The sequence below is a fragment of the Pristiophorus japonicus genome, chromosome 8 (genome assembly GCF_044704955.1).
Source record: "Pristiophorus japonicus isolate sPriJap1 chromosome 8, sPriJap1.hap1, whole genome shotgun sequence".
Taxonomy (NCBI): Eukaryota; Metazoa; Chordata; class Chondrichthyes; family Pristiophoridae; genus Pristiophorus; species Pristiophorus japonicus.
The window spans coordinates 132,908,675-132,928,120 of NC_091984.1; the positions used below are offsets into that span (position 1 = coordinate 132,908,675).

Genomic DNA, 19,446 nt, shown 5'->3' on the forward strand with positions numbered 1-19,446 from the left:
AACAGTACAGTACTACATTGCACAGACATGAACTATGTACAGCAGTCACCTCAAAGCACTGGAGAAGTACCACCAGCGCTGCCTCCACAAGATCCTGCAAATCCATTGGCAGGACAGGCGCACCAACGTCAGTGTTCTCTCTCAGGCCAACATCCACAGAGTCGAAGCATTGATCACACTAGACCAGCTCCAATGGACGGGCCCACATCGTTCGCATGCCCGACACTAGACTCCCGAAGCAAGCGAGTCCCAGGAGGGCAGAGAAAAGGCTTCAAGGACACCCTCAAATTCTCCTTGAAAAAGAGTAACATCCCCACCGACTGCTGGGAATCCCTGGCCCAAGACTACCCAAAGTGGAGGAGAAGCATCCAAGAAGGCGCCGAACACCTTGAGTTTCTTCATCGGGATCACGCGGAAGCCAAACATAAACAGTGGAAGGAGCGCACGACAAACCAAACACCCCACCCACCCGTCCGTCCGTCCAACCACCGTCTGCCTCACCTGTGACCGAGATCCCGCAGTGGTCTCATCAGTCACCTTAGAACTCATTAGTGTGGAAGCAAGTCATCCTTGACTCCGGGGAACTGCTTAAGAAGAGAACTGCAGGTAACCAACTGTCCTCGGAGGTCCTCTTGGACTAGGGGGCTTAACTCAGTCACAACCACCTCCTCAGACATTGCTCCTTTGCTATACTCAAGTAGTTGACTGACTGTTGGGAGTAGAACCAATGCCTGGGTTAATCCCGACTGTGACTTGACCCCTGCTCCACCACCATATGGGAACTACAGTCTTCATGTTCATACAAGCAAAAGCTCCAGTCATGATCACTGTTCTCGCATCTCTTGGCATCTGCAGACCCCACTCACACCAAGTCTCAACTTGCATAATATGTGAAAGCATTCGGCATGCCCTCACAGCTGTTCCTGACCCTTAAGGAAACCTGAACAAGGTCAACCGGCTTTCTTCTTTCTTTCACCTTTTCACAAGCATTCCCACCATCTGTTTTTAAAGGAGTGTGAATGCTTAAAGCATTTTGCTGCCTCCTGCCATTTCACCATTCTTGGGGCAGGTTTCCTGAACAGGGGAACGCATGATCCCCAAAGTGGGTTCAGCCTCAGCCTGGGAATGCAGCAGGACAGCACATCTCCCTGAAGTACCCAAGAAGCCCGGCCACAACAAGGAAAGTCCTCAAATAACAAACCCAGTCCAAAATAAAAACTTCACCGCAGTTTATGCCCCGCGAGGCTGTGAGCTCGGGTTACCAACCCAGGCAGTGGTTAGAAATAAAGAAAGAAAGACTTGCATTTATATAGCGCCTTTCACTACCACTGGACAGCCCACAGCGCTTTACAGCCAAGCAAGTATTTCTGGAGGATAGTCACTGTTGTAATATGAGAAACGTGGCAGCCAATATACGCACAGCAAGCTCCCACAAACAGCAATGTGATAATGACCAGATTATCTATTTTAGTGATGTTGATTGAAGGATAAATATTGGCCAGGACACCGGGGATAACTACACTGCTCTTCTTCAAATAGTGCCATGGAATTTTTTACATCCACCCGGGAGGGCAGACTGGGCCTTAGTTTAACGTGTCATCCAAAAGACAGCAATCCCTCAGCACTGCACTGGAGTGTCAGCCGAGATTTATGTGCTCAAGTCCCTAGAGTGGGACTTGAACCCACAACTTTCTGACGCAAGTATGCTACCCACTGAGCCATAGCTGACACTAGAATGTAGAACTCGCTACCACATGGAGTGGTTGAAGCAAATAGCATAGATGCATTTAAGGGGAAGCTGGATATGTACATGTTGGGGAAGTCCAGAACCAGGGGTCACAGTCTAATGATAAGGGGTAAGCCATTTAGGATCGAGATGAGGAGAAACTTCTTCACTCAGAATTGTGAACCTGTGGAATTCTCTACCACAGAAAGTTGTTGAGTCCAGTTCGTTCGATATATTCAAAAGTGAGTTACATGTGGCCCTTACGGCTAAAGGGATCGGGGGTATGGAAAGAAAGCAGGAATGGGTACTGAAGTTGCATGATCAGCCATGATCATATTGAATGGCGGTGCAGGCTCGAAGGGCCGAATGGCCTATTCCTGCACCTATTTTCTATGTTTCTATGATATGCTGATAGGGTGAGATGAAGCAGGGTGGGAGGAGGCTAACATGGAGCCTTAATATCGGCATGGACCTGTTGGGCCGAATGGCCTGTTTCTGTGCTATAAATTCTACGTAAAACCCTCCAAGAATTAAAGATTGATCTCCTAGCCACTGCTGCAAGCAATTCTGGAAAAAGATCATAAAGTCAATTATAAAAAAGTTTTTTTTCCCAGCCGTTTTCTTTGAACACTTTCATTTTATTTATTCCAAAAATATTGGAGAAGGTAAGAAAAAGACGGTTTGATTGGGCGAGGCGGTTGGAGCTGGGAAATCATGTGCTGAAACCTCCAGCAAATACATTCAACCAGAATTGGCGACGCGACTGTGAGCTTTACCATAAATTCTCACTTGCTTAGATCACCACAGTGAAACTTGGCTTCAAGTGTTGCAATGCTCAAGTTCAGTTACATGTTCCGAGCTTATGCTATTGTGCTGGTCCAAGTAACCAGTGTGAAGTATCAACCTTGGCTCAGTGGGTAGCACCCTCGCCCCCATCAGTCAGAAGGTCATGGGTTCAAGTCTCACTCCAGGGACTTGAACACAAAAATCTAGGCTGACGCTCCAGTTCAGTGCTGAGGGAGCACTACACTGTCGGAGGTGCTGTCTTTCGGATGAGACGTTAAACCGAGGCCCCTGTCTGCCCTGTCAGGCGGACTTAAAAGATTTCATTGCACTATTTCGAAGAAGAGCAGGGGAGTTATCCCTGGTGTCCTGGCCAATATTTATCCCTCAATCAACATAACAAAAAACAGACTATCTGGTCATTGCTAGGTGCAAATTGGCTGTTGCATTTCTAACATTGCAACAGTGACTACACTCTAAAAGTACCTCATTGGCTGGTTGTGAAAGGTGCTATATAAATGCAAGTCTTTTTTAATGCAGTGTTATTAATCCATAGTCCTGCCTGTGTTGTGAATAAATTAATTGTCTGTGTTTGGTACTGCAGCTACTGACTCGGTCACTGATTTCCTGATGCAACGTCACTCCTGCGTTTTTTTTTTATAAACGTGTCTTCCTGCAGGCCCCCCTCAGTCAATCCCAGAGCTCAGCAGCATAATCTGATGACCTGGGGACAAGGAAAACTTTACAGACCCTTTCCTCAGGAGATCAAAATCAATTGGGCAAATGTTACATTGTCAACGGCAGGAAAGACGATGGGGGTTGAGCAGCGTTGTATTGTCCTTCCGAAAACACAAACTCAAAAATGGTGGCCTGCAGCTCAAGGCCACCGGCACGAGAGGAATTCCAGGCATGTCTTACGGGATCTTTCTAATTATTAGATGAAGAGATGGATTCATTCGAAGTTCAAATGGACCAGAACGTTGCAGTATTTAAGATGATTAAAGGAGTTGATAGGGTAGATAGAGAGAAACTATTTCCTCTGGTGAGGGAGTCCAGAACAAGGGGGGGGCATAACTTTAAAATCAGAGCCAGGCCGTTCAGGGTGAAGTCAGGAAGCACTTCTTCACACAAAGGGTCGCGGGAATCACAGAAATTTACAGCACGGAAGGAGGCCATTTTGGCCCATTGTGTCTACACCACCCGACAAAGAGCTATCCAGCCTATTCCCACTTTCCAGCTTTTGGTCCGTAGCCCTGCAGGTTACGGCACTTCAAGTGCACATCCAGATACTTTTTAAATGTGATGAGGGTTTCTGCCTCTACCACCCTTTCAGGCAGTGAGTTCCAAATACCCACCACCCTCTGGGTGAAGAAATCTCCCTTTAAATCCCCTCTAAACCTCCTACCAATTACTTTAAATCTATGCCCCCCTCGTTGTTGACCCCTCTGCTAAGGGAAATAGGTCCTTCCCATCCACTCTATCCAGGCCCCTCATAATGTTATACACCTCAATAAGGTCTCCCCTCAGCCTTCTCTGTTTCAAAGAAAACAAACCCAGTAGCTCCAATCTCTCCTCATAGCTAAAATTCTCCACTCCCAGTAACATTCTCGTAAATCTCCTCTGTACCCTCTCTAGTGCAATCACATCCTTCCTGTAATGTGGTGACCAGAACTGCATGCAGTATTCCAGCTAGTGTTTTATACAGTTCAAGCATAACCTCCCTGCTCTTGTATTCTACGCCTCGGCTAATAAAGGCAAGTATTCCGTATGCCTTCTTAGTCCTGCTACCTTCAAGGATCTGTGGAGCTGCACTGCAAGGTCCCTTTGTTCCTCTGGAATCTGGAACTCCGTCCTCCAAAAGGCTGTGGATACTGGGGGGCAACCGGAGCTTTCAAGGAAGAGATCGATAGATTTTTGTTCAGTACGAATATCACGGGATATGGAGCGAAGGCGAGTAAAATGGATCAGTCCTGATTTTACCCAATGGCAGAGCAGACCTGAGGCGCTCAATGGCCAATGTTGTGTTCCTAATGCTCCGAGGAGGCACTGCTGGTTTTTTGCCCTGTGCCAGGGTGAGTGTTGAGTGTTCTGTACAGGACCGCAGACTGATTTTTACCTCGCTGGGCTGTATAGAAACTCCCCCCCCACCCCCTCCACCCCCCATCGGGTCCCGCCTCAGCAGCAGCTTGAAAGATAAAGTGACATTCTAAAGTGGAATGTCAGTGGGCCAATGTAGACCATTGACAGCCTCACCACGTAACAGAATCGAAACAACTTCACCAGATTTTCTGATACTGAAACATGTTGCTGTGGTTCAGTGGGTAGCACTCTCGCCTCTGAGTCAGAAGGTCATGGGTTCAAGTTCCATCCCAGGGACTTGAGCACAAAAGTCTCGGCTGACACTCCAGTGCAGTGCTGAGGGAGTGCTGCGCTGTCAGAAGTGCCATCTTTCAGATGATACATTAAAACCAAGGTTGTGGGTTCAAGTCCCACTCCAGGGACTTTTGAGCACATAAATCTAGGCCAACACTCCTGTGGGAGTGCTGCACTGTCAGAGGTGCCGTCTTTCGGATGAGATGTTAAACAGAGGCCCTGTCTGCTCTCTGAGGTGGACGTAAAAGATCCCATGCCACTATTTTGAAGAAGAGCAGGGGAGTTATCCCTGGCGCCCTGGCCAATATTTATCCCTCAATCAACATAACAAAAACAGATGATCTGGTCATCATCACATTGCTGTTTGTGGGAGCTTGCTTGTGCTGCGTTTCCCACATTACAACAGTGACTACGCTCCAAAAACTATTTCATTGGCTGCAAAGCGCTTTGGGACATCCAGTGGTCGTGAAAGGCGCTATATAAATGCAAATGTTTCTTTCTTTTTTAGATATTCAGGACTGTCAATGCTCTTCCAATACCAGCCACGAGGGGGTGTAGGAGAGCAGGTAGGAGGGTGACTCTCCCTGTGAGGGAGTGCTTCCCCACCCCCTCGGTCCCTGCCTGTGATTCGCCGAGATCAGAAACTCAGTATCTGGGGGGTGGATCAGTGGCGCAAACCCTCAAGCCAACACTCCGTGGCGCAGTGCGTGCCACAGTGCCACCTAGTGGCCCGGCCTGAGCGAGTGGGCTGGGCCGTTAATCCCAGCAACACTGGAATCAGCCTCCTCCCTTGGATGTATAGGACAGTAGGGCCTGGTTGGCTCTCCCCCTCATCCTCATTCTCCCTGCGAGTGTGTGCACTACCTCTGTTCCGCCACTCTCACTCTTGGCAACCTTGCCAGGTCTCTTGTACACTTTGATTACAAGAGGAATTGTGGCTAGTCTCAGCCCTTGCCTCAGCTCATCCGCTGCCGAAGCCCTCATCCATGCCCTTATTACCTCTACACGTGACTACTCCAACGCACTCCCGGCTGGCCTCCCACATTCTACCCTACGTAAACTAGAGGAGATCCAAAACTCGGTAGCCCGTGTTCTAACTCGCACCAAGTCACGATCACCTATCACTCCTGTGCTCACTGACCTATATTGGCTCCCGGTTAAGCAATGCCTTGATTTCAAAATTCTCATCCTTATTTTCAAATCCCTCCATTGCCTCGCCCCTCCCTATCTCTGTAATCTCCTCCAGCCCCACAACCCGAGATGTCTGCGCTCCTCTAATTCTGCCCTCTTGGGCATCCCTGATTATAATCGCTCAACCATTGGTGGTCGTGCCTTCTGTTGCCTAGGCCCAAGCTCTTGAACTCCCTGCCTAAACCTCTCCGCCTCTCTACCCTCCTTATAGACGCTCCTTAAAACATACCTCTTTGACCAAGCTTTTGGTCACCTGTGCTAATTTCTACTTATGGCGGCTCGGTGTCAAATTTTTAATCACATAATACTCCTGTGAAGCGCCTTGGGATGTTTTACTACGTTAAAGGCGCTATATAAATACAAGTTGTTGTTGGTCCAAGAGAGACAGACAGCCCAGAGCACACGCGCATGTCCTGTTGTGTCATACACATGTGGTTCTCATAACAGTGGCATTTTCTGACATACGTGTCAGCATGTGGCATCACTGAAAGGCATATTCCGATGATGTCCTAACAGTGCAAGTGTCCTTTAAATAACATTCAAGGGGTACAGTAGAAAAGTTGTTATGTTACTGGACTAGTGATCCAGAGGCCTAGACTAATTATCCAGAGACACGAGTTTTAATCCCACCACGGCAGCTGGGGAATTTAAATGCAGTTAATTAAATAAATCTGGAATGAAAAGCGAGTACCTGTATCAGTAATGGTGACCATGAAACTGCCGGATTGTCATAAAAACCCATTTGGTTCACTAACGTCCTTTAGGGAAGGAAATCTGCCGCCCTTAGCCCGTCTGGCCTATATGTGACTCCAGTCCCACAGCAATGTGGTTAGTTCTGAACTGCCCTCTGCAATGGTGGCTCACCACCACCTTCTCGTGGACAATAAATGCTGGCTTTGTCATTAAAGCCCACATCCCAGGAACAAATAAAACATCCCCCCCCCCACCACCCTCAATGGGTGAATGTCCTGTCCAGCATGGTACTAAGCCATACTGCCCAGATTCAATGTCTGATTTGACCCAAGTCACGATTTTTCCCTCTGACCTAAAATTATAGGGGGGTGGGGAAAGGGGGGGGGGGGGTGGAAACAGGCACAGTTTGCGCTCCCGATGACTGTCCACACACCTCCCTGCCGCAAAATCTGCAGACCACGGGCAGGATTGGGCTTGGCTACGATGCCTTCCCAGTTGAATAGTCTGCCAACACTTACTGTCTATGCTCACAAAAGAATAATGACCACCTGCGTGAGTTCCTGGAGGGTTGTCAGCAACGTGGAGTCGTACAAGGGTCAACAACCTCAGCAAACAAAGGGGGCGTGAAAAGGGAGGGGAAATCTGGAGCAGGAATAACAATAACAGTATGGATCTGATTAAAATCCACACACTCGGCACTGCCAGCTAGTAAATTTAGATAAATTATTACATGTAAAATAATTAGCAGTCATTAGTGAGGAAATTAAGACCCAGAGGAATTCCTTCCTACCTAAAGTACAGAAAATTCCAGAAACAAATGTATAAACTCAAACGGAGAGCAGCACTGAGTGAAGGCAATATGGGCTGAGTTCCACTTCACTACAATCAGGTGCCAGCTGGAGGTGAGAGAGAGAGCGAGAGAAAGGAAAGGGAAAAGAGATAAGGAAAGAGAAGAGAGATAAGGAAAGAGGGAGGCAGAAAAGAAAAAGACTTGCATTTATATAGCGCCTTTCACGACCACTGGACGTCTTAAAGTGCTTTACAGCCACTGAAGTTCTTTTGGAGTGTAATCTGTTGTAATATGGGCAACGCGGCAGCCAAATTGCGCACAGCAAGTTCCCACATACAGCAATGTGATAATAACCAGATAATCTGTTTTTATCATGTTGATTGAAGGTTAAATATTGGCCAGGACACTGGGGATAACTCCTCTGCTCTTCGAAATAATGCCATGGAATCTTTTATCAGTGCCACCTGAGAGAGCAGATGGAGCCTCGGTTTAACGTCTCATCTGAAATTCGGCACTTCTGACAGTGCAGCGCTCCCTCAGCACTGCACTGGGAGTGTCAACCTAGATTTATGTGCTCAAGTTCCTGGAGTGGGACTTGAACCCACAACCTTCTCCACTGAGCCACAGCTGACACTGGAGGCGAGAACAGAGGGTCTTCGCTAGGCTGCTCATGTGACGCCTGGTGGTCAGTTGTCAAAAAGCAGTAGTGGAAGCCTGGGAGCGGGTCGCCCTCTGACCTCTCAGATACAATAGGAAGAACAAACAACTTGAATGCTGTCCCGCTGCCCCCCTCCCCCACTGCCCCGCCCCCGGCAGTTCATTGGTTATTTCCACTGCCTGCTGTACTGCGCAGACCAAGGCTTGATCTCTATCTGTGCAGTTAGCTTCAATCAACCTCATTACCCCGGGGCTAGAAAAAGGAAAAATAATCCCACTGCTATGCTGTAACTTCTGTAAAGAGCTCTGTGGCCCACACACACACACATACACACACTCATCACCACAGAAAATTGAATTAATGATCCTTGCCATAATCCTCAAATCCTTCCGCTGTCTCTCTCACTCCTGATTAAAGGCCACCATCCACCATCGAATGTCCCATCCTGCAGTCTCATCTCCACATGAAACATTGCATGGTGCTTTATTATGTCTTAGAAATATGCCAAATCACTCCCAGCAATAGTCACACTGCGGCAGTCTGTTTATGTCAGCAATGTGCCAACTATTGAGGTGCAGAGCAAGATCCCACAAGCAACAAATGAGATGGACTGGTCATTTTTGTTGCTGTGAGTGGCACTGGTTGAGTGTGAAATATTTGCCAGGACATTGGGCCCACTTCGGTCTTCCAAAATTACGATGGAATCTTCAGCACCACCCAAACCATCGGAACAGGCCGACGAGGCTTAGCCTAATGATTCATCCAAAGGATGGCACCTCTGACAATGTAGCACTCCCTAGTAGTGCACTGGAATATCAGCCTTGATTATGTGCTCCAACGGGGCTGAGCCAAGCTTACACTTAGCATCCATTGGAGGCTACTCACCCATTCAGCACACTCCTGTCCTCTGCCAAAATCTCTCTGAAACAGACTTCACCTCAATACATCACTGCCTGCCTTCAAAAGCCTCCTGTAAACTCCATTACAAAAAGTGATTACACTTCAAAAAGTACTTCATTATCTGTAAAGCGCTTTGAGACTTCCGGTGGTCGTGAAAGGCGCTATATAAATCCAAGTCTTTCTTATTTGACCAGGTCTTGGTTATCCCTCCCCATCTTGCTCTCCAGCTCTGCCTTGTAAAGCAATTGGGGACACTGGTTTATGGGAATAACCCGATCTAAATGTAACAAGTGCCTTTACGCCCCACGGCGCTCCACAGGAGCATTATCGGACAGAATCTGACACCGAGCCACATAAGGAGGTATTTGGAGAGGTGACCAAAAACTTGCTCAAAGAGTTGAGTTTTAACTAGAGTCTTAAAGGAAAAGAGGTAGAGAGGTGGAGAGGTTCAGGGAGTGAACTCCAGAGCTTAGAGCCTAGACAGCTAAAGGCACGTCCACCAATGGAGGAGAAAGAAGAAAGACTTGCATTTATATAGTACCTTTCACGACCACCAGATGTCTCAAAGCACTTTACAGCTTTTGGAGTGTAGTCACTGTTGTAATGTGGGAAAAGCAGCAGCCAATTTGCGCACAAGCAGGCTCCCACAAACAGCACTGTGATAATCAAATTGGGCAGGGTAGCCTTGAGGAGGAGTTCATAGAGTGCATAAGGGACGGGTTCCTTGAGCAATACGTAACAGAACCAACCAGGCAGGGTGCAGGCTATTTTAGATCTGGTCCTGTGTAATGAGACAGGATTAATAAACAATCTCCTAGTAAAGGATCCCCTTGGAATGAGTGATCATAGCATAATTGAATTTCAAATTCAGATGGAGGGTGAGAAAGTTGGATCTCTAACCAGCGTACTAAGCTTAAATAAAGGAGATTATGAAGGTATGAGGGCAGAGTTGGGTAAAGTGAACTGGGAAAATAGATTAAAGTGTAGGACAGTTGATGAACAGTGGAGTACATTTAAGGAGATATTTCACAACTCTCAAGAAAAATATATTCCAGTGAGGAGGAAAGGGTGTAAGAGAAAAGATAGCCATCCGTGGCTAACTAAAGAAATAAAGGACAGTATCCAATTAAAAACAAGGGCATACAATGTGGCCAAATCTAGTGGGAGAACAGAAGATTGGCAAGCTTTTAAAAGCCAGCAAAGAACGACTAAAAAAATGATTAAGAAACAGAAGATAGGCTATGAAAGTAAACTAGCACGAAATATAAAAACAGATAGCAAGAGTTTCTATAGGTATATAAAAAGGAAAAGGGTGGCTAAAGTAAATGTTGGTCCCTTAGAGGACGAGACCGGGGAATTAGTAATGGGGAACATGGAGATGGCAGAAACTCTGAACAAATGTTTTGTATCAGTCTTTACGGTCGAGGACACCAACAATATTCCGACTGTGGATAGTCAAGGGGCTATAGGGGGGGGGGGGGGATCTTAACACAATCACAATAACTAAGGAGGTGGTACTCAGTAGATAATGGGACTAAAGGCAGATAAATCCCCTGGACCTGATAGCTTGCATCCTAGGGTCTTAATAGAAGTAGCAGCAGGGTTTGTGGATACATTGGTTGTAATTTACCAAAATTCCCTGGATTCTGGAGAGGTTCCACAGATTGGAAAACTGCAAATGTAACGCCCCTATTTAAAAAAAGGAGGCAGACAAAAAGCAGGGAACTATAGACTAGTTAGCCTAACATCTGTGGTTGGGAAAATTTTAGAGTCCATTATTAAAACAGTAGTAGGACATTTGGAAAAGCAAAATTCGGTAAGGCAGAGTCAACATGGATTTATGAAGAGGAAGTAGTGTTTGACAAATTTGCTGGAGTTCTTTGAGGATGTAACAAACAGGGTGGATAAAGGGGAACCAGTGGATTTGGTGTATTTGGACTTCCAAAAGGTATTTGACAAGGTGCCACATAAAAGGTTACTGCACAAGATAAAAGTTTACGGGGTTGGGGGTAATATATTAACATGGATAGAGGATTGGCTAACTAACAAAGAACAGAGAGTCGGGATAAATGGTTCATTCTCTGGTTGGCAAACAGTAACTAGTGGGGTGCCGCAGGGAACAGTGCTGGGACCCCAACTATTTACAATCTATATTAACAACTTGGAAGAAGGGACTGAGTGTAACGCAGGCAAGTTTGCTGACGATACAAAGATGGGAGGAAAAGCAGTGTGCGAGGAGGACACAAAAAATCTGCAAAAGGACATAGACGGGCTAAGTGAGTGAGCAAAAATTTGGCAGATGGAGTATAATGTCGGAAAGTGTGAGGTCATGCACTTTGGCAGAAAAAAAGCATTTAAATGGAGAAAGATTGCAAAGTGCTGCAGTATAGCAGGACCTGGGGGTACTTGTGCATGAAACACAAAATGATAGTATGCAGGTACAGCAAGTGATCAGGAAGGCCAATGGTATCTTGGCCTTTATTGCAAAGGGGATGCAGTACAAAAGCAGGGAAGTCTTACTACAGCTATATAAGGTATTGGTGAGGCCACACTTGAAACCAAAACTGCACGCAGTATTCCCATATTTACGAAAGGATATATTTGCTTTGGAGGCAGTTCAGAGAAGGTTCACTAGGTTGATTCCGGGCATGAGGGGGTTGACTTATAAGAAAAGGTTGAGTAGGTTGGGCCTCTACTCATTGGAATTCAGAAGAATGAGAGGTGATCTTATCGAAACGTATAAGATTATGAGGGGGTTTGACAAGGTGGATGCAGAGAGGATGTTTCCACTGATGGGGGAGACTAGAACTAGATGGTACGATCTTAAAATAAGGAGCCGCCCATTTAAAACTGAGCTGAGGAGAAATTTCTTCTCTCAGAGGGTTGTAAATCTGTGGAATTCACTGCCTCAGAGAGCTGAGGAAGCTGGGATATTGAATAAATTTAAGACAGAAATAGACAGTTTCTTAACCGATAAGGGGATCAGGGATTATGGGGAATGGGCAGGGAAGTGGAGCCGAGTCCATGATCAGATCAGCCATGATCTTTTTGAATGGCGGAGCAGGCTCGAGGGACCGTATGGCCTACTCCTGTTCCTATTTCTTATGTTCTTATGAGAGAGATAGAGAGCCAGAGAGAGCGTAGGTGTTGTGCCTTTGGCCTGTTAGCCAAGAGATTTGAACCACGGCTTTTGGTGTAGCTCTTTTTAGAGTGTGGTGTTTTTTGATTTGGGAGGGGGTCAATGAATATTGAATAAAAGCGTTTGGTTTATATTTTCCTTCCCTTAATTTCCTCCCCCCTAAACTGTGCTGCTGTGTGAATGTCGATGAAGAACATTATTTGAGTGTATTACAGCTGAGCCAATGAGAATGATGGTGTGTGCTTCAGCAGGAGGAATGACTGCCTCGAAGGATGCTCGGCCCATGGACCTGTACCCAGCAGAGTCAGTGGCTACACAGGAGGGCAGGAAAGGAGGAACCCACTACAGCTACATTTTGTGGAAAAGATCTGTCCCTGTTAATTGCTGCCTCAACTCAGGTTTCAGCCCTGGCTCAGTGGTAGCACTCTCGCCTGAGTCACCTCTGCCAGTACAGCGCTCCCTCGGCACTGGTTATGGGTTCAAGCCCCGCTCCAGAGACAAATTCCAGACTGACATCATAGAATTATAGAAATGTACAGCGTGGAAGGAGGCCATTTCGGCCCATTTTGTCTGCGCCGGCCAACAAAGAGCTATCCAGCCTAATTCCACTTTCCAGCTCTTGGTCCGTAGCCCTGTGGGCTACGGCACTTTAGGTGCACATCCAAATACTTTTTTAAAATGTGGTGAGGGTTTCTGCCTCTACCACCCTTTCAGGCAGTGAGGTCCAGACCCCTACCACCCTCTCAGTGAAGAAACGCCCCCTCAAATCCTCCTACCAATTACTTTCAATCTTTGCCCCTTGGTTCTTGACCCCCCTCTGCTAAGGGATATGGGGTCCATCTTCTCCACTCTATCTTGGCCCCTCATCAGACCGGTACTGAGGGAGTTCTGCACTGTCGGAAACGCCATCTTTCAGAAGAGATGTAAAACTGAGGCCCTGTCTGCCCTCTCAGCTGGATGTAAAATATCCCATAGCACTACAGAATCATAGAATGGTTACAGCGCAGAAGGCAGCCATTTGGCCCGTCGAGACTCTCAGCTGCTCCCACTCACCTGCCCTTTCCCGGTAGCCTAATTTAGAAGAGTAAGGGGAGTTCTCCATTCAACCAATAATAAATCAGAATATCTGGTCATGACATTGCTGTTTGGAGGAGCAAATTGACTGGCACCTTTCCAACATTACAACAGTGACTACACTTCATTAAAAAAAGTACTTCTATGGCTGTGCAGCACTTTGGGGTCGTCCTGAGGGCGCTTTAGAAATACAAGTTCTGTACAAAATAAACATGGAGCATTGTTCGCACGTTTGAGCTTGAAGGGAGTCTCTCCACCTGACGGGTTCTGGCAATTTGCTACATTTCCCATGGGCTCCCGCTTAGTGTCGGGACCTCCAGATTTAAATCAGGATCCTTGTCGGGTGGGGGGGAATTGCTGTGATCTAAGCGCTCGGCAACTGTGGGAAAACCTCAAAAGAACACAAACAAAAAACGAATAATCTTTGAAACATGTTGTTTTTCCTCTTTCATGGGGAAATATTTAGCTAATGATTTCAGTTAATGATGCCCAATTTGGGATTTGTGTGTGTGTGTGTGTGTGGAAGGAGCCAGAGATTTACAAAGTCTTGAAGTGCAGTCGCTAAGTTCATGTTAAAAAGCAACCTTTGCCGCAAGCGGGTTGATCAAGCACACACACACACACACACACACTCTCTCCCCTCCCTCCTGCGTCTAACAGCGGCTGCTCTCTCACCCCGGGGCTGGCAACTCACTAGAGCGGCCAGAGACAAAACAAATCCCACGTGATGTGCCAGAGAAACCAACACAGCCCCCGAACCAGGGCCAGATGAAAGGGCTTCATGTTTGAGGCAAAACGTTCATGTGTGCCTCTCCCTCGTCTAGACAAGCACCCTGGCCAACCTCTCTATCCGCACACTGCCCTCCTCCCAGCAACCACGCCGGCGTTTAAAAAGGGCAAAAAACACAGACCAGGTCACATTCCCTCACCTTTTCCTTTGAATTAAACAGATTAAAGTGTTGCGGTGAATATGATTGGGATGAAATGTTTTTTTAATTTCAATTCCCATCTTGTCCTCGCTTTACACAAACACTTCATCCCAAATCATTTTCACCTCAACACTTCCAGTTTTTTTAAAATCTTTTTTAAATTCAAATGCCCATCTTGTACCATTCGTCAAATATTTTATAAAAACATCCCACTGCTTCCCAATCACTCCACCTCCACACTTTGAAATCCTCACTTATCTTTTAAAATTTAAATTTCCAACTTGTGCAACAAGCGGATGCAACAACAAATGCCACACCAAATAAGCCGCGAGTCCCAATATCAATAAGCTGTCAGTGGGGAAACTAAAAGTTAGTTTGTGTGTGCGAGGGATTTCATTTCTCGAGAATGAAACGCGACTAAACACAGGAGGTTTTTAAAAGCTGCTGCCGTATGAGAGAGAGAGTGTGTGTGTGTGATGGGAGCCTGCAATTGGAAACAGTGGGGTTAAAAAGGAAACCCGTATTAACACACTTTGGAGCATGAAAAAGCATTAAGATAGGGTGTTTCAGTTTAACTGGGCAGTCAGTCAGTACAGCGAGACCCTGTTATCCAAAGCACACACAATACACATCCAACTCGTGTTTAAAGCGGACAGTTTGATTTATATATTCTCCAAAATCCTTTAAATCATTTCTGCCAAATAAAAAAGTTCTCTCTCTCTCTCAAATCTGGAAAACATAAAAAAATCAATGCCATTTAAAAAAAACATTGAAGCCAAACGTTGAACAAACTGACTTGGGGGGGGGGGGGGAAGAGTTTCTTTTTAAAAAAATCTTTAAAACTTTGAAAATAAAGTATCGAATCACACGAAGAAACAAATGTTTCTTCACCACCCCTCACACACACACGTGAGAAGATCTTGCACTGAACCAGCTTTTGTCTTGCACTGTCCTTCTGTGAAATAGGCTGCTGCTCCAACGAGAGAGGAAAATACAGCCCCAAAGCTCCACGAGCGTGTCGGAGGAGGGGGGGTGGGGGGGTAAGAACCAAAACTTACCGGATAGCCGACAGCCTCAGCCCGCCACAGAAGGAAAAGCAGAGAATAGGTGAAAAGCACAGCAGACCTGTTGCTGAGATTCCAAGCCCTGGCAGCCATTCTCCAGCAGAACTGCAGGAGCAACACATCAAGGGAGAACTTGATGAAACCTGGATGGAGAGCAATTAATGACTTTACAACCTGTGGGTGCAAGCGAGGGGAGCACATCGCTCCATTTACCCTGATTGACAAGCTAGACTAGCTGTGTGTGTGTGCATGTGTGTGTGTATGTGCAAGACCCCAGCTGAAAAGGGAAAGACACCCATTCTTTTTCCTCCCGGAACTCTGATCCAGCTTTGTGTGTGTGTACTTACTGCACATTCTTTTGAACTCATTTTTTTTCTCTCTCTCCCCACCCCACCCCCCCCCAAAAAAAAGCGACACAAGAGAGGAGGACAGACTGCAAGTCAGGAGGGGAAGCAGTCGACCTGAACAAGCATTCAGACTTGCCGATCCACGCCAGTGGCTGCAAGTCAGTCAGTCACTCAACAAGTCACAAGGGGGCTGGGACCAAGAGCCACCTCCTGCCTGCCTTGCCTGCCTTTGAAGCTTGCGCAGCAGGTTAAAAGAGGAAACGTTTCCTTTTTAATCCCAGACGTTAAGGAGAATAGACAGGATCCGCTGGGGCTTTTTCCCTCATGTGTGGAGACAACCTGGTAATTCAAAGCCAGCAGAAATGAAAGCCACATGGCATGTCTCTTTAAATAGTCCACCCCTCCCCCTCACACACACCATGCATTTTCTTCAAACTAAACCCTGAAAATATTGTTTGTGAAGCATTAAGTAAAAATAAGGCAATAACAACTTATATTTATATAGCACCTTTAACGCTGTAAAACACCCCAAGGCGCTTCGCAGACGTGTTTTAAGACAAAACAAATAAATTTGACACCGAGCCACATAAGAAGAAATTACAGCAGATGACCAAAAGCTTGGTCAAAGAGGTAGGTTTTAAGGAGCGTCTAAAAGGAGGAGAGAGAGGTAGAGAGACTTAGGCAAGGAGTTCCAGCGCTAAGAGCGCATGCAGCTGAAGGCATGGCCACCAATGGTTGAGCGATTACAATCAGGGATGCTCAAGAGGGCAGAATTAGAGGAGTGCAGACATCTCGGGGGGTTGTGAGGCTGAAGGAGATGACAGAGCTATGGAGGGGTGAGGCCATGGAGGGATTTGAAAACAAGGATGAGAATTTTGAAATCGATGCATTGCTTAACCAGGAGCCAATGTGGGTCAGCGAGCACAGGGGTGTTGGGTGATCGGGACCTGGTGCGAGTTATGACACGGGCAACTGAGTTTTGGATCACCTCTCGTTTACGGAGGGTAGAATGTGGGAGGCCAGCCAAGCCAGCAGACTAATGTTTCTCCCAGAAGCACTGGATTACCCAAAATGACATGAAAGGGAGGTGTCAATCTTCATTTTTTTCCTCTGTGTTTTTTTTTTAAAGCCCCTCCATTTTTCTCCCAGGAAAGCGCTCCTGGGCACAATTCTACCACTGGTGCTGCCCTCCAGTACCTCGCCCAGGAGACGCCAGGGAAGTGAGCACAAAACCTAGGCTGACACATCACTCAGTACTGAGGGACCGCTACACTGTCGGATGGCACCGTCTTTCAGGTGAGAGGTTTGCCCTCTCAGGTGGATGTAGAAGAACCACCTGTACCGCCTGCGCTAATTCGAAGAAGAGCAGAGGAGAACTCTGGTATCCTGGCCAATATTGATCCCTCAACCAACATCACTAAAAAAAAAGATTATCTGCTCATTATCTCATTGCTGTTTGTGGGAGCTTGCTGTGCATAATTTGGCTGCCGCGTTCCCTTACATTACTGCAGTGACTGCACTTCAAAAAGTACTTTAATGGCTGTAAAATGCTTTGGGACGTCCTGAGGTTGTGAAAGGTGCCATATAAATGCAAGTGCTTTCTTTCAGGTGTCCATTCTTTGTCTGCCAGCCCAGCCAGTGAATGTTAATCGGACCATTTACCCAACTGAGGCACCAGGAGAGGCTCAAATTCCCAGCCTCAAAGGTCAGTCCTTTTTCATGTAGTCCTCTGCTGGATCAGTGGGTGGGGAACAATTTTTATTTGGAGGGATTTGGAGCAAACTGACTGGTCCAATCTCCCCTCCACCCCAGGGATTTTGAGTTCCCTGTTGGCATTAGCACAATCTTGGGAGTTGCCTTGGCTCAGACCCAATCTCCACTCTTCATTGCACAAGGAACTGAGGCAGGTGGGTGGTGGCAGGGAGGGTAGAGAAGGAAATCAGTTGGGAAATTGGTGGGCGATCAAATTAGAGTTTAAAAACAAGTTAGCTGGGAAGATTGGCTGGGGATGAAAGAAAAGAAAGATCTGCATTTATATAGCGCCTTTCACAACCACTGGACATCTCAAAGCGCTTTACATCCAATGAAGTACAGGTTGAACCACCCTTATCCAGAACTCCCTTATCCAGAACCACCCCTCGTCCAGTACCATTCCTGGCCACCGGGTGGCGCATGCGCAGAACTCTGTCATGAAAAAATTGAAGTCCTTCCTCGCTGCCGATTCCTGCAATCGCTGACCTGACCATACGATCAACCGTCCCCCCCGGTGATCTCTCTGCCGTACTCCCAGCCCCAAGCCAGCCAACCCCAATATCCCTTGCTCAGTACCTGTACCATCCAATTTAACCTGACCACCCCTTGTCCAGAAAAATCCCTAATCCAGAACAGGCCAGATCCCGAGAGTTCCAGATAAGGGAGGTTCAACCTGTACTTTTTGAAGTGCAGTCATTGTTGTAATGTGGGAAACGCGGCAGCCAATTTGCGCACAGCAAGCTCCCACAGACAGCAATGTGGTAATGACCAGATAATCTGTTTTTGTTATGTTGATGGAGCGATAAATATTGGCCAGGACACCGGGGATAACTCCCCTGCTCTTCTTCAAATAGTGTCATGGGATCTTTTACGTCCATCTGAGAGAGCAGACGGGGCCTCGGCTTAACATCTCATCTGAAATATGGCACCTCCGACAGTGCAGCACTCCCTCAGCACTGCACTGGAGTGTCAGTGTAGACTTATGTGCTCAAGTTCCTTGGAGTGGGACCTGAACCCACAATCTTCTGACTCAGTGCTACCCACTGAGCCACTGATGGGAGAAAAATACAAGTATCATACACAAACCACACAACAGTTCAGGATCTTGATGCTACATTATAATAGTGACTACACTCCAAAAAAGTACTTAAGTGGCTGTAAAGCACTTTGAGACGTCCAGTGGTCATGAAAGGCGCTCTATAAATACAAGTCTTTCTTTCTTCTACTCCCCCTGAGGTTTCAATGCATTGAAACATACAGAGTAGGAAGGCTCCGGGTTCAATTCCTGAGCTGTTCCGAGGTAGCCAAGCTCCCTCAGAGCCATGACTTGACTCAATGCGAGGAAAGACGGGGTAGGTCTATCACTCCTGGCCATCAGTTAGTAACGCCTACTGGAATGTGCACAGATGTGGATCTTGGCTATAACACTCTCCTTCCTTCCCACCCTCCCTTACCCCACACTCAGACTCTGGAATTCCGGTTATGTCGGGGGTCTCCGCCAGTTTTTGCGGGGGGGTGGCAGGGTATGCCGGTCCCCCACTGGGTTACGGCAGGAAACTGGGAGAACCTCTGTGGAATTTCAGGGCCCCGATGTCCACGCATCACTTGGAAAATGGCTACCTGGATAAGTTTCCAGACAGTATAAATCCTGAACACCGCTTCAAACTAAGTTATGACCACAGGACAAGACCACACAGGTTCAACAGCAAAGGAAGTTCTTCACAGAGATCGATCAACACATGGAACGGACTTCTGGGTACCATAACGGAAACTACATATCTGCAATCATTTAAGGAACTGCTGAATGTAGTGAGCAACCCGATTGGATACGTGAGGTGCACTGAATGGGATTCTTCGTCCAAATCTACCTTGCGATACTGTGTCAGCCTTGGCTCAGTGAGTAGCACTCTCGACTGAGTCAAAAGGTAGTGGATTTGATCCCCTCTACAAAGGTGAGCGCAAAATCCAGGCCGACACTCCAGTGCAGTGCTGAGGGAGTGTTGCACTGTCGGAGATGACATCTGTCG

At 46.9% G+C, this 19,446-nt stretch overlaps 1 protein-coding gene across 1 annotated transcript in view; it reads right to left on the minus strand.

Moving 5' to 3' along the window:
- LOC139268176 (ADAMTS-like protein 2) overlaps positions 1-15,442 on the minus strand; it is a 203,128-nt gene extending 187,686 nt beyond the window's left edge. Inside the window, exon 1 of the mRNA XM_070886228.1 lies at positions 15,315-15,442. Within this exon, the coding sequence (XP_070742329.1) occupies positions 15,315-15,442 (128 nt within the window). The remainder of the gene's footprint in view (positions 1-15,314) is intronic.
- Positions 15,443-19,446: the final 4,004 nt, after the last annotated feature.